The sequence below is a fragment of the Pagrus pagrus genome, assembly GCF_965226575.1.
Source record: "Pagrus pagrus genome assembly, chromosome: 23".
Taxonomy (NCBI): Eukaryota; Metazoa; Chordata; class Actinopteri; order Spariformes; family Sparidae; genus Pagrus; species Pagrus pagrus.
Window position 1 is genome coordinate 17,807,879 of NC_140205.1, and position 14,198 is coordinate 17,822,076.

General features: G+C 44.0%; 1 protein-coding gene across 1 annotated transcript; it reads right to left on the reverse strand.

Annotated features, from left to right (window-relative positions):
- Positions 1 to 2,650: 2,650 nt before the first annotated feature.
- On the reverse strand, positions 2,651 to 13,904 carry slc38a2 (solute carrier family 38 member 2). Its single transcript, XM_084345904.1, has 16 exons — positions 13,557 to 13,904; positions 12,146 to 12,271; positions 11,953 to 12,034; positions 11,750 to 11,865; positions 10,013 to 10,086; positions 9,821 to 9,913; positions 9,395 to 9,470; positions 7,819 to 7,901; positions 7,589 to 7,647; positions 7,022 to 7,189; positions 6,846 to 6,925; positions 6,623 to 6,723; positions 5,238 to 5,362; positions 4,993 to 5,137; positions 4,788 to 4,885; positions 2,651 to 4,668 (listed from the first exon to the last, which is right to left on the reverse strand). The coding sequence occupies exons 2-16, from the start codon at positions 12,268 to 12,270 to the stop codon at positions 4,552 to 4,554; spliced, it is 1,542 nt and encodes a 513-aa protein (XP_084202030.1). The 5' UTR covers position 12,271; positions 13,557 to 13,904; the 3' UTR covers positions 2,651 to 4,551.
- Between the last annotated feature and the right edge of the window lie 294 nt (positions 13,905 to 14,198).

Genomic DNA, 14,198 nt, shown 5'->3' on the forward strand with positions numbered 1-14,198 from the left:
CCTGGCTGCGAAGCATCAAATATAAAAGACTAGTATTAGATCAATATGTCTTCAATAAATGTTGTTATTGAAGGATGCATTCATATCTGAGTCACAGCAGACGGCCTCCAGTGAAGACTAAAGGCATAGGAATTATGTTTCCAGACTCATGAACAAATAAGAGCTGGCATTTTTCACTAAAGACATTTTGACAAGTCGTATATAATCCACTAATAAACAGATGATGACTTCAGTTTGAGGGTTCTGGTATTGTACACATCTGTCACACCGTCATGGTTTACTGAACAGAAATGGAGCAGAGCCATCGTTAATGTCATTAGTCACACTTGTGCTTTTCCTATTATGACATGTCCAAATGTGTATAATGCCCACAATAAAGGTTTTTCCTGGCAGTGAAGCTGGTGTCGGAGTGACTGAGGTGTCAGTCAACTGTTGGTTGTGCTTGGTGGCAGAGGAGATCTAACTGAAACAAACATGGTGGAGTTGCTCAAGGAGCAGAAAGGTCTACAGTAAAGGGGCAGAGTGAAAGATATTTTTTTAATATGAGTTACAGGAATACATTTTTAGGCTTAGGGTTAGAACCAACATGGACGACAAGTCTTAAAAGATAAAAATGAAAATTTGAACATCTACAAATCTATGACAACTGCATGGGCAAACTAAATCTGCTGCTAAGGTCAATATAAGCAGCTCCAGAGCTGTAACTTAAAAGTACAAGTACTTTAATGCTGATGCCTCTGTTTAACTTACATGAGCAAACAAGATCGTCAGCGAGGGGATCGGCATTTCTGTACAATTAAATTAGTTATTCTTAATGCCTGTCAACAGGTCGGATTCCAATTTATCGAGATCAACTAAGTCATAAAATTATATCATTTCTTTTACGCTGGAGTGCTGAGGATGTGAGACAAAGGTTACCTGATTCACCATCGCCATCTTTTGTCCACAGGGGGCGCCAGAATCAACAGAAAATGAAGTTTCTTGTAGTAGCTTTAATTCACCCTGCTGTGTTGATAATCCTTAATCAGCTGTTTCCAAGCTCAGTTGCAGGCTTGAATGAGAGAAATTACACATGAGCTGAAATGTTGGCCAATACATATTTTCCTGGCATGTCTTTACATCAGCGCTTTCACGATATTATCCCAATAACTGTAGAAATTTTGGGGAAAAAATGCAATCAGATTCACCTTTAACCCTTTTTTCACTGCGTGTTTTGTCACTTAAAGTGATTTTTAATATCATGGTAATCATCAATACTGGTGATCATCTTCATATACATATTTAATCTGTGTGGGATAAATGGGTTAAAGGCTTTGTCTCCAGCTGTGGAGTGTATGCTGTTGGCCACTAGGGGGCAGCATCGTCAAGACAAAAAGAGAAGTTCATCCCAGAAGAAAAAGCCTCATTTGAATTCTGCGCTGCTCTCATGCTTGATGAGCTTCACTTCTAGTCCGCCAGAACTTGAAGAATAATTAGACCCCCATAATTATGACAGTGTCTTTGTCCATTTGGAGAAGGCACACAGTAAATACTTTAATCTGTTTTACACACTTGGAGATCATTAGAACTTCTGATCTCTTCAGCACTCAGTTCTGTTTAGAGTACTAATGAAATATGAGTTTACCTTTAGTGTCTTTAACTCTCTTTTCTTTATTATTCTAAGAAGAAATTTAAAGGCATTTTCCTTTAAAATCTGTATTGTTCATACTATTCGAAATAAAAATGGTGTTATATTTATCACTAATAAGACTCCTACTGGCCCCTGGTGACAAGAATCCGACCAGACATTTGCTCAACTGCTCATGGAGGGTTTAAAGGGTAACACCACCAATTTTACATTTTACACAATTTTTTATTTTACCAATTTTTATCAGAGTGTGTTTACAGGTCTTGGGGAAAACCACTGTATATGTGAATAGAAGAAGTTTAAAGCCCTTTGTGGCTCCAGAGGAAGCTGGATGTAATCTGATGAATTGCCTCCAGTGATGTCGCTAAGTGGCTAAGTTGCATTGTGGGCAATGTAGGCGGCAGGTTTTAAAAAGAAGTGCACTGACTCCTTATTGACAGTTTAAAAACAAATGATCAAAATCGATACAGAAGAACCAGAGATATAACCTTTTTTATTCCACGCTTTCTTCTTCCTGGCACCTACATTACCCACAATGCAACATAGCCACTGAGAGACATCACTGGAGACACTTTATCAGATGACAGGCAGCTTCCTCTGGAGCCACAAAAGGCTTTATAGTGTGTTTTTTTCACATGTGCAGTAGTACTCCCCAAGGCCTGTAAACACATTCCAATGTGTAAAATCAGTGGAGTCACCCTTTAAATCCTCCATCAAGCAGTTAACCAGGAAATGTCTGATCAGATTCTTGTCACAATTGGCCATTAGGGGGTCTTATAGTTCATAGTTTTTGAAGGAAAATGCCTTAAATTTCTTCTTGGAATAATAGAGGAAGGAGAGTTAAAGGACAATAAAAGCAACTTAGAGGAACTTACGGCTCAAGAAAACCTCAATCTCTAAATTTTTCTCCTTGGTAAATTGGTGAGTAACCCTTTAAGCAGTCCTAGAACAGTTTAAAGTTCACCAACCCTGCTCAGACAAAAAGGAGCTAACACAGGACACAAAGAACACCAACAGTCCACGTTATAGATTCTCTTTGATTTTAATTGGACCTTATTTACAGGATATACATAGTGTTTCATTGAAACAAGAGTGTAACACTGGCGGGCAAAGCCCTCTTTGCTCCTGAGGTCAAGAGATGGCTGACGTGCTCTCCAACCAAGATGTGCGTACAGAACATTTAGCTGATCCAGGATCGTGTTCAGGGGCAAAAGGAAACAAGACTGCTGCCGCTGTATCAGTGGCTTCCACATGTAACACAGTTTTTCACAGAATCAACACAGTAGGATAATTCAGTCAGTCTTAACGGAGATGAACGGTTGAAGCTCCAGTGTGTCGGAGACGATTCAATATCACAAATTCACCAGCAGCTCGGGGGTTTTTCGTTTTTTGTTTTTACAGCTCCAATGCATTATTGTAAAAAAAGGAGAAAAAAAAAAAAGTTCAAACAAAACGAAGCGTATGTACAGTTGAACTCAATAGATATATATACATATATATATACATACAATATTATATAAATATAGTAAAATAGATTAAATTACATTGATTTCACGGTCTTCCATAAATAGATGTTGGACAATAACAGTTGGTGATGTGTTAATTTAGTGTTGGAAGCACAGTGCACCGTCAGATGACAGGTTCACGGCTCGACCGGGAGCGAGTCCACGCCGAGCGATCAAGTTCTTCGTTGTGAAACACGTTGAAAGCAGAAAAACTGCACAACCATACGTAAAAACACTCAAAATGTTGTGACAGATGGTCTCCATAGCTTTTTCTAAGTTGTTGTTTGGTTGACTGTGTTTAAGAGCACACCTGACCTCTGACTTTTCTTTCTTTCTTTTCTTTTTTTTTTTGCAAGTTTAACAGGTACATTACAACCACTGCATGTGGTCAAATTCAAAGTATTCTCCCATAAAGAAAAACATTTTAAGTTTCCCACCTCCCCTGAGTGGGGAGGTGGAACTGGAAGGCTCGGTGGCCTCCAGGTTCTCGAAGCAGTAGTGTCGTCGCTGCACACGCTATTCCAACAAGATCTTCAGCAGGTTATAAAGAGTAAATACAGTCGAGAAAAGAGTCCTCGTGTGAGGAACTCTGCAGCTCCCAGTGTCGGGTTTGAAAAGGCAGGTTCTGTTGTCTTACACTATGTTTAACGAGGAAAGCTGACACTATAAGCAAGGTTAGAAAACCTTTGTACGAATACTGAATAGGCGGTGTAGTAGGCCTCGCCTGTGAAAACTGACATGTCTGGTTTTTTTTTTTCTCCACAAGTGTGCTGAACAGTAAGTGCTTTTCAATATACAAAGATGCTTTACAAATACGTTTTTGGCAAAGTAAAAAAGGAGAAAAAAAAAAAAGACGACAACAAATGTTGGAAGGAACTTAACCGTCCTTGAGGAGGATGAACTTTCAAGTCTGTTGCCTCGAGTCGATCTTCGGGAGATTGGCGCACTTCTCTCAGCAGGATTCGTTGTTGCCGAGCTCTGAGGTCACAGCCACACACACATAACACCGTACCTGAGTGTAAGCTGCATTTTTGAACTCTACGACTATGTCATTTCGGATGTGAGGCACCTTCAAATATTTGTTTTCAGCTGTACCATAACTACAAAAGAACAATCGGAAATTAGAAAAAAAACGAGCAAAAACAATGAAAAAAGTTACGATAAAAAGAGAAAAAACAAGTAAAACACCATCTTTGTGGTCTATAACAGCATACTGTACAAAGTTCGGATACATTCTCTCGGAATGGCATGGTTTTGTCGCTCAGGAAAGTCAAAGCCGAGCATCAAGTGAGTTCGTTGTGTTTTTCTTCTTTTACAATAGTTTTCGATCTTCGTTGGTTGCGCGGTCGTAGCATGCCCGCCGCCGAGAGACTCCTCCCTCCTCCCTCCTCGGCGGGACGCAGCGGGAGAGGCGGTGCTTTAGTGTCCGTCGGCGTGTGCGTCCGTGCTGGCTGAGGCGTTGTGGATCCAGTCCAGGACGATTAGGCTCATGCTGCCGATCATGACAATGAAGCCGCATATCAGGAAGAGGGTCGCCTGGAGAGGAGGACGAATTCACATTTAGCTAACAGTCTAAAAATGCGCATATAGACAGCTTTCAGGAATTCTGCCAGCTCTCTAACATACGAGCGTCAGTGTAAGAACTATCTCCTTACCCCAATCTTTTGCACAGACTTCATGGACTCCTTCTTGACCAGTTTGATGTAGAAAGCCGAGGGCAGGATGAAGATGAGCATGGCAGCAGCAGAGGCACCTATTTGAGGGAAGAAATTTGACATTTTAGTCACGTTTTCTAGGTCTCTTTGATGCTTTTCTTTTAACAGCATTGTCCTACCCATTAACACACACATAGACACTTACCAATGAAGCCAAAGATGTCTCTGATGGTGGGGACAAAGATGACCAGGGCATTGGTGCCGGCCAGCAGGACCATGGTGATGATGGTGTGGCGGATCCAGCTGAATTCCTTGGAGGCGCACAGGAGCTGGTTGACGGAGGTGCGGATCTACACAGAGAGAAACAGAAGGAGATGGTTATCCTACATGAACGGCTGAGTTCTTGTGGCGGCAGCGATGTCAGATCGGCTCCATCTCCGTGACACTTACAGGGAACAGCACCACGGGGACGGTGAGGGTGACGGCGGTCAGCACAGCCAGACGGACGATCAGCAGGATGACATCGGACTTGTAGACCTTGGAGTAGGTGTGCAGCAGCTCAGGCTCCACATGAACTGCATCACAAAAACAGAGAAGCAAACGTTAGCATGCTAACACGCTTAACTAAGGTGGTAAACGATTAAACATTACACCTACTAGACATTAGCATATTAGCTAGCGTTACAACGGTGTGTTATTTTAGCAATATGATAATTATCTCAGGAAATATCACCGTTTAACGTTATGCGCTAATACACAATTACTATTTTCATTAGCTATTAGCTAATAGCAGTTACAATGAAGCCTTATGAACTATTTTATGGTTGAACAAATGTTTTACTTTAGCCTAATTTCACAAAACATTACATCCTAACAGACATGGAACCTGATATAAACTTGAAATATATTTATTTTTAATAATAATTCAATACTGTAGATATGCAAATGTACACGGTAAAGTAAATGTCAATTTTCAAACTACGGTATAACTTGATACCGGTTTATTGTTAAAACCCTGATGTTAGCATTGTCAACTTGAGCGTGATAGCTTGTCGAAGTTAGCATTTAGCTTAACCTAAATTACAGCCTCAAAGACAAGCTAGCACGGTTGTAGACTTAGTTGTATTTTATGGAACATGCCAAGAAATAGTTCAATATAGTTAATATTGTTTGTGTTTATCTCAGTAAATGTGAAAACACCAAACCTTCTCTGGCTAAAAACTATCTTGCCCTAGTCTTTTTGTATTACCGTCGTTGCCTCCATTTTTTCATTTCCATTATGTTCCTTCACTATCTGTTTTCAAGGTGGCAACCCCCACAAAGCAGGTTGGAACAAACGTCACGGTGATTTCTCAATCCCTACTCGCCCTGACTCAAACTCTGTCTGCACCACCCAAATCAGGTTCTGCCCTGTCATGCCTGTTGAGGAAGTGTTTGCTCACTCTCATGCTGTTGTATAATCAGTTGGACGCTCCGTTACGCGCATTCATATCATGTCCCTGCCATAACAAACAGGAACACAAACATGTTGGCACACTGGCCGGCTGCATCAGGTGGGTTTTTTTCGCAGCCTTGCATAACAGGCCTTGTGGATCCTGTTCCAGGCAGGACACTGGCTGTTTAATTTGGACTTGAGAGCTTCTACCTGTAACTTTGGATGATTGATTACTCTGACATTTGGATTTTGAGGACAATGACCGCTTGTAAACCCACACAGGCACGATTACATGCCAAGACTATTCAGCTAAGTAGTGCCGCCACACATTCGGCATACATTATTCATAGTTTGTGCACATTAACCGCAATTGTTTTTGTCGATTGTCAAAGAGACTCACTGTTGAAGGTCAGGTATCCGAAGAGGGCGGCCAGCAGGTACATGATGAACATGGCCAGGAAGGACACGTTGGCAACGCCCTGCATCTTTCTGCGGGAACGGCTGTTTGGGCGAGAGAAGGGGGGATGTTTAATTTAGACACCGGAACAGTTTTTGTGCAAATATGAGACAAACCCTTGCGTTTAAATCTGTTGGGTAATGAAACAATAGCAGTGCACACTCACTCTTTCAGCTCCTCATACATGGGCAGGATGGCAGGGTGGCACACGAAGGCGAAGGACAGGATGGGAACAGCGTAGACAGTCTGGAAAGCAGAGCAACAAATTCCAAGTTAAACCCCAAATATCACACAAGGTTTTTGTTTCAGTGCGAAATTAAGTTCTCCAGATGTTCCTCTCACCTGAGAGTTGAAGACAAAGTACTTCGGCGTGCAGGCGTCCTCGCTGTAGTCCACGGCGGTGGTGTTCAGGTGGGACAGGGTGGCGTTTAACACTTTGCTAAACGTCTCGTTCAGAGCGCTGACGTCTTCGGGCAGAGGGCACGGGATCTGGAACTTCTTGATGATCACCTGGAGGACAAGACATCAGATTTTACGGTTAAGTTAGCAAGCGCGTGTTCGCTCATCACGAGAAAGAAAAAACCCCACCGAAGCCCGACTGCTAAATCAAAACAGTGAACATCTATAACCCAACCGTAAAAGATATGGAAGTTGCAGCCAAATCTCATTACAATCTATTTTTATGATGTTTTATGTTTTACAAGGGTTTTATTGTCAATGAATCCTGCTCCGCCTCTGTTTGGGAAGCGAGGGGAGCCGCAGATTCCATGGAAAAACTGAAAGTTGTTCTCAGACTCATCTGGCACAACAGCCTGGCTCGTGTGCCAAAGGGGATGTGCCGGAAATACGTGTTTGTGTGGTCGTGTGGTTGTATGTGCGATGAAAGAGGAAACGGTGGGTTTTCCTCACCACAATCAGAAAGAACACCATGCAGAGCAGGGACAGACCACTCGTGTAGCCGAGGTAACCTGAGGGGGAGAGGAAAAACACAAACATGAGCTTCTGTTTTTAATGAGAGCAGTTTTATCACCTCCCTCTGAGCTGTGAACAGATTTTTTTTTTTCAGCTGTTGCACACATGCCAGTGCGTCACTAGCCCTTTACCAACCCTTTATAGACACACACACACATGTTGCTTACCCAAGTTCCTGAGCAGTGACAGCGGCAGGATAATGACAAGCGTCACCAGCAGCACCAGGTAGTCACCGTTAGTGTACCATTCACTGAAACACAGCAGGACACGACATGTCAGTGATACAACATGAACCATAAATTAAAGGGGCATGCCAACAAGTTGTGCATTGTCTTCTGTGGCTCGGGAGGAGCTCTTTAAAGTAACCCTGATGATGTCATCATTCATGGGAAATGTGGGATCCAGTGATTTAGGGGCTGGGCCCGTTCATCAGAGTTAAATTCAGGATATCTCAGCCCGTGCTGCTTCGATTCTGACCATTCTTTTTCTAACCTTTCTCTCACAGGTCCGCCTACTAAATGTCAGTGCGGTGCTACATCAGTGGAATGTCTCTTTAATAACACACGTCTAGATTTTGCCTTTGTTTCAGGCTCAGCTCAGCTTTAACAGCATGTATATATCTAGTAGCTTTGATCACATGCAGGCATCTTCCTCCGAGCTGAGGAAAAACTGAATAATCAGCACCACGAGCGGACTTTTCTCACATGAAACTGCTTCGCTGTCAGAATCTTCTTATACAATCTTCTGATCAAAGCTTTCCGCTGCCGCTCTGACGCGTCTCGTCACGTCCTGTTTTTTAACCAACAATTGAACGTCAGCTGACACAAGCTGCCCTGCGCAGGATGACTGCATCGCTCGCACAAATAGATTTAACAAAAGCAGCACTGAGCGGCAGAACCACATAAATCTTTTAAACTTGAAGCGAGGTCGCAGTGAGCTCATCCCCCCCCTCCCGCGCTCTGTCTCGATGCGGCACCGGCTGCATCTACTAAAAGGGCTCTTTGAAGGGCCGCGAGGAGAGACCGAGCACTGTCCGTCCCTTTAAAACGTCCACACACACACACACACACACACACACACACACACACACCCTCCCTCTCCTCGAACAGAAGGACAAAGACGAGGCTTCCCCTTCCCCGGCTCTCAGCACTTGAAAAACAACCGGCAGCCATTTTGCCTGATGTGCCACTTCACCTTGAGTGCCTCAGCCAGGCGAGGCGTTCACACCTCGTTTGAAAATGACTCGTTCTTTGGGAGATGCCTGTCCGTCAGTTCTATCACCAAAATCTAGGTGTGTAAACAGTCTGTGTTGACTTTCGGTTAATAGTTAGACCTGAAAAACTCTTCTGATGTCCGATCCGAAACACCACCAAAATCTAATCAGATGATCTTGTTAATCTGTCCTCAGATTTCTTGGAAGTCAGGCTTGTTGTAGAGTTAATTCTGTTAAGTCAGACAACGTGGATGTTCTTTAAACGTATCTGTGTCTTTTCTGCTCTAGGTGCTGCGAGATTGTCACCTTTATACGCTTATTTCCAACTTTTCCAAAAGAAAAACAGCAAGTACTGATGACAAAAAGACCTAAATTATGAAAATTAAAGGAGGAAAGAAGAGTTTTCCGCCACTAGTAGCACCTAGTGGCGCGTACAGAGACGCTTTGGTTTCCACTTTTAAACACCTGCATGTGATCAAATGTCTTTTTCTTTATAAGTTTGGAAGCCAATGTAACATTTGGTAACTCACCCATTGCTGGCTCCCATAAAGGATTGAATGACGATGGGCAGCTCGTATTTGACGATGTAGAGGTAGCTTGACATGGCTGCGAAGACAAAAACACTGCAGTCAGTATATTTCCACGTAAATCGAGCCAAGTCGTGTCCACGAAGGAGACTCCACAACAAAAATAGTGATCTAATATTTGAGATGGAAGTGTTCAACACATTCTCGCAGGATGACTCAAGTTTTTACTGGAAGCTGCTCCGCATTCCCAAAAGCACACACTCTGGCTTCCATCGGCCAACATCTCTGTTTTTCTTTTTTTTTTTTTTTTCCCCTCATGCAGTCAGTTTAGGCACAGAGGAACAGTGTTTCAGCTCGTGGAATAAACACAGCAGGTCAATTATAGCTGCATAAGGCTCTCTTTGCCGTTAAAGTGCCACGGTCTCTCACCTCCGATGTTCTGCATGGTGATGCAGCAGGAGGCGGCGAGTTTCCCCGGCATCCCAAAGGCTTTGTAACCCAGCTGTTCGTACACCAGCGCACCTGAGAAGAAGAAACGCGCAAAGAAAAAGATTTAGCGTTCAGAAAGACTTCAAGAAGCCACTGGGAAGGTTTGGATACGCGACTTCCTGATGGACTCACCTCCTTCGTTGGCCGTCTTTAGCAGCAAGTGGACAGAATACAAGGAGAAGATGGCGACGGCCATGAGGAGAATCCTGTGAACAGACGAGAGGGATCTTTTATTTGATGTTGGACGGGAATTACAAGGAAAAACGGCAAAATCAATGATGAACTGGTCCTGATGGACGTTGAAGTGCAGCTCTGTTACACGTGTTACTCTCTAGGATCAACGCCTCTATTGACTTTAACGGCCAATTCAATGACAAATGTATTTCCCTGACTGTGGTAAACAAACACATTGACATTTAGCTGCTGTGAAGGTGAGACAGTCCTCCGCCTGAGCGGCACAAGGTGTCTTACACCAAATCAATTTGCATGTTTGTCAGGATACTGGTGGTCAGTGAAGGACTATCACACCTTCGAGTCTGCAGAAGTCGTGAAAATCATCCGATGCGAGGAAAAACCTGCATTTCCCCACATTTTGTCGGCCCGATCAGCAGAGACCTTGAAGGCAGCATCAGGCTGCGTGTTCTTTGTCACGAGCAGCGTCAGCAGGGTCGCCAAGGACGAGAGGTTTCCCTGAGCGGGATCCTCTTAGCGACCTCGGGACGCTGCCGAGCCAGCACAGCGTGTCTGGTTATTAATAGTCCAGGTGAAAATTAATCTCCGGGACATTTGAGCCCCGTGCTGTAAAGATGCAGCGCTTCCACCCTGCGTGTGAATGTCGCCTTTCACAGATGTCACTAGGCAATTTGAGGGGGGAAGCCAAATGCATCCCCCCTCTTTATTCCCTTGCAGCAGAGAGAGTTCAGTTCTGTAGTCGCAGGTGAGCAGAGCGAATCGGGCCCATCCCCCCTTCTGACAGTTCTTATCGAATATAGCAAATATGTGGTTTGGACGACCTTTTATGAGAGTCGATTTGTTCTGCTAGAGGTTAAGAGCGCCGGGCCGTGTGTCGAAATGCAAACAGACAAACCACGTAGTAGCTTTTAGGCTTTTGTAATCCCCAACTTCCTGACGGTGAACCACGCTGAGCTCCATTCATGATCTCCCGTACGTTAGCTCTCCGTTTATGTAACTCTGGCCCAAATGCGGTGGGATTAGCTGGGATAAGCCGCTTCTCCTGCCACTCCCTGTGTTTGTAAACTGACATACGAGTGCCATTTGCAGCTGCCTTCCTTCTTTTACTGCTTCTACTCATGTTCTTACAGAAAAAAGACACTCTGCCGGGGTTTCCTCGGCTGCTTTCTGGATCCTGACCTCTTTAGACAGCATGTCTTATGTGTGATTTAAAGCAAATTGGTGTTTCTTGGAGAAATGTGATGGACAATTTGTAGATATTGTCATCTGAAATTGCACTTGGTGACCAACAGGGGGCACTCTCATTAAAAATACATGATTTGCCTTGAGGAGAACTTTCCTTTTTTCAGTTTTTCCCCACTCAAAATGAACTCTCTCCAGTTTTATCTACAGCAAACATGACAGCGAGTACTTCAGCCGTGGAGATGTGTAAACTTTCGATCCCAGCGCGACCTCGGCACGACAGACAAAACCGCACCTGCCTCTGCCGAACACTGTGGTGGATTGTCTTCACTTTGAACCAGCTTCTACGACTGTAGTGAAACTCCAAGATCTGCATTCCTCGAAGGTGCTTTGCAGGTGTTTTTGCCTGGGCATTACCTCCAAATCCCCCCTTTTTTTTTTTTATTCTACCTCAGCATGTAAAATGTAGAACGCTTTGAGTGAAGACAGACTTACACAAAGAGGGCGATGCCAGTGTTGGCCATGGCGTAGGACAGACCCAGGATGCCACTGCCCATGATGGCGTTGCCCAGGTTGAATACTGACATGCCAAAGGAGGCATTGCCCTGGTGCTGTGGAAACATTAAAGGTTAGGACATGAGGAACAACTGATCCAAGAAGGATAAAAGTGTAGATCTGTAGATAAGAGAGGCTCTTACATATTCAGTCTCATACTTCTTCTTGCCCAGGTTGTGTTCAGGGAGGAAGTTTTGACTCTCTGCGTCGATGTCAGTGTAAGGGCTTCAGAGGAAGAAGAGTCAGATACATGAGCACTACTCACTGCAGCAGAAAGGAGCTATTTCTTTCTAATATTTTTCTCATTCACACATATTATTTTAAACCCAGCCTCACCCGCTCAGTGGGACCTTCTTGGGACAGTCCTGGTAAGTGTACTCATTGCTGTTGGAGCTGCTGCTGTCTTCCTCCGGAGAGATGTTGAAACGGCTCATCTCAGTCTTGGCAGTGGGCTGTTTCATACTGCACATGTCAGATCAGGAAAAAAAAAACCACAACACTTTTATTTATTTATTAGTCATGTTATTACGCAACCCTGCCGCCTGCGCCACGCCGTTATTATTATTTTTTATTTATTTATAGCTGTGCGCGCCCGCGTTAGAATAATCAATATTATAGTGAGCGGGCGCGCCGCCGCAGCTCTCTCTCTCTCTCTCTGTCTCTGTCTCTCTCAGATCATGTGACTCCTCTTCGGAGGGGGGAGGGGTGGTGTTGGGGGGGGTGAGTGGGTGACGCACCGGCAGTGGAAAAATACCAGACCGGCATCCGAGTCCACCCGACATCACCTCAGCCCCGCTGTTGAAGCTGAATGACAAAAAAAAAAAAAAAAAAAAAAAAAAGCCGCAGTACGCACCCGCTGTCTGTGCGCACATTTCCCTCCGAAATCTCATGAAATGCGGATAAATCAGGGTGTGTCAGCGCCTTGTTTCCCCTCGCGTTAGATTTATTAGACGTTTTATAGCGCACAACCACATGACATTAAGGCAAAAGGCGTCATGTGGATATTATAATAATATAATATAACATCATATTTCTCTCTCGGCTGAGCGGTCAGCACATGTAAATCCAAAACAGAGCCCGAAAGGCGGAACCCCAGACGCGTTTAATGACATTATTTCCACAGCCGGCTCGGATGGAAACAATGGCACGTGTTGTCTCTTTATGGGCATGGCTCTCCATTTTGCGCAGAGGCTCGCGCTCAAGGTTCCCTGCCGGCTTTATATGATCACAGCCTTTTGTTTTTAAACCACACACGCACGCACGCACGCACGCACGCACACATGTCATCCTTTACATCCAGATTGAGGTTAATTATTATTATTATTGTGGAAAAGCCCGTGGCACAGCCAGACGTGAGTCCAGCACTGCAGCATCACTGTCACACCGCTTCATTATTTATTTATTTGTTTGGACCAGGGCTGACCTGGTAAAGAAATGACGCTTCGGGCCTTTCAGAAGGACATTTCTGTCTCTTTACAAATAGATGTGGACATCTCATCTGACAGGGAATACTTTGAATAGTGACTAATTAGCCCCCAAAGAGCTGGCAAGGCATCTACTTTACATTATATAAGATTCAGATCATAAACAAAGACAGACCAGGAGGAGATTATTGATATGTATGAATGAAAAACAATAAAAAAAAGGAAGATGTTGCCATTTTTAAGCTTTGAATTGTCTCTCATAGATTGTGCCGCCCACATCCGGTAGTATCTGACAGTAAATGATAAGATTCCGGCATTCTTACCTGATGAAGATGTGGCAGGATGCCTGTAAAATCCGTTCAGTAAAAAAAAAACACAGAGACAAATGTCCGGACGATTTCTTCTCAAAAGCCGCCTGATTCCTTGAGTGTGTTTAGGCAGACTATCAACAAGCTGACAAATGAATGAAGAGGGCCTATTTACCAGGCAGGATCTGGTTCAGAAAGCCGAAACAGTTCAAGTCACAGAATTTAAAAAAAGAAGAAGAAGATACTCTTAGAATAAAACCGACCGATGCGTAAAATCAGAAGGATTTAAAAGATTTGTTTCTAATTCAAATTCCCAGAGATGCGCTGCGCTCGGAGAGAGGACCCGGTTCTGCTGGAGGAGGGGTGAGGACTCACCCTTTTATAAAGATGAGCATTGCATCAGCCCGGACCCACAGGGAGGAAAGGAGAAGGAGGGGGGAGAGAGAGTGTAGGCAGGGGGAGGAGAGGAGGAGGAGCAGCCTCACTCGCTCAGATGGAGGAGGTGGAGACTTTTTTACGCGCAGCGCTGGTGTGGGCTTTTGTATACAAACAGAGCGAGTGACCTAGAGACTCTCCCCTGGAAAACCACAGGAATCCTCTAGTAGCTTTTACAATGTGTTTTATCAAGGAGGTGTAATGAACACTGTGATAATAACA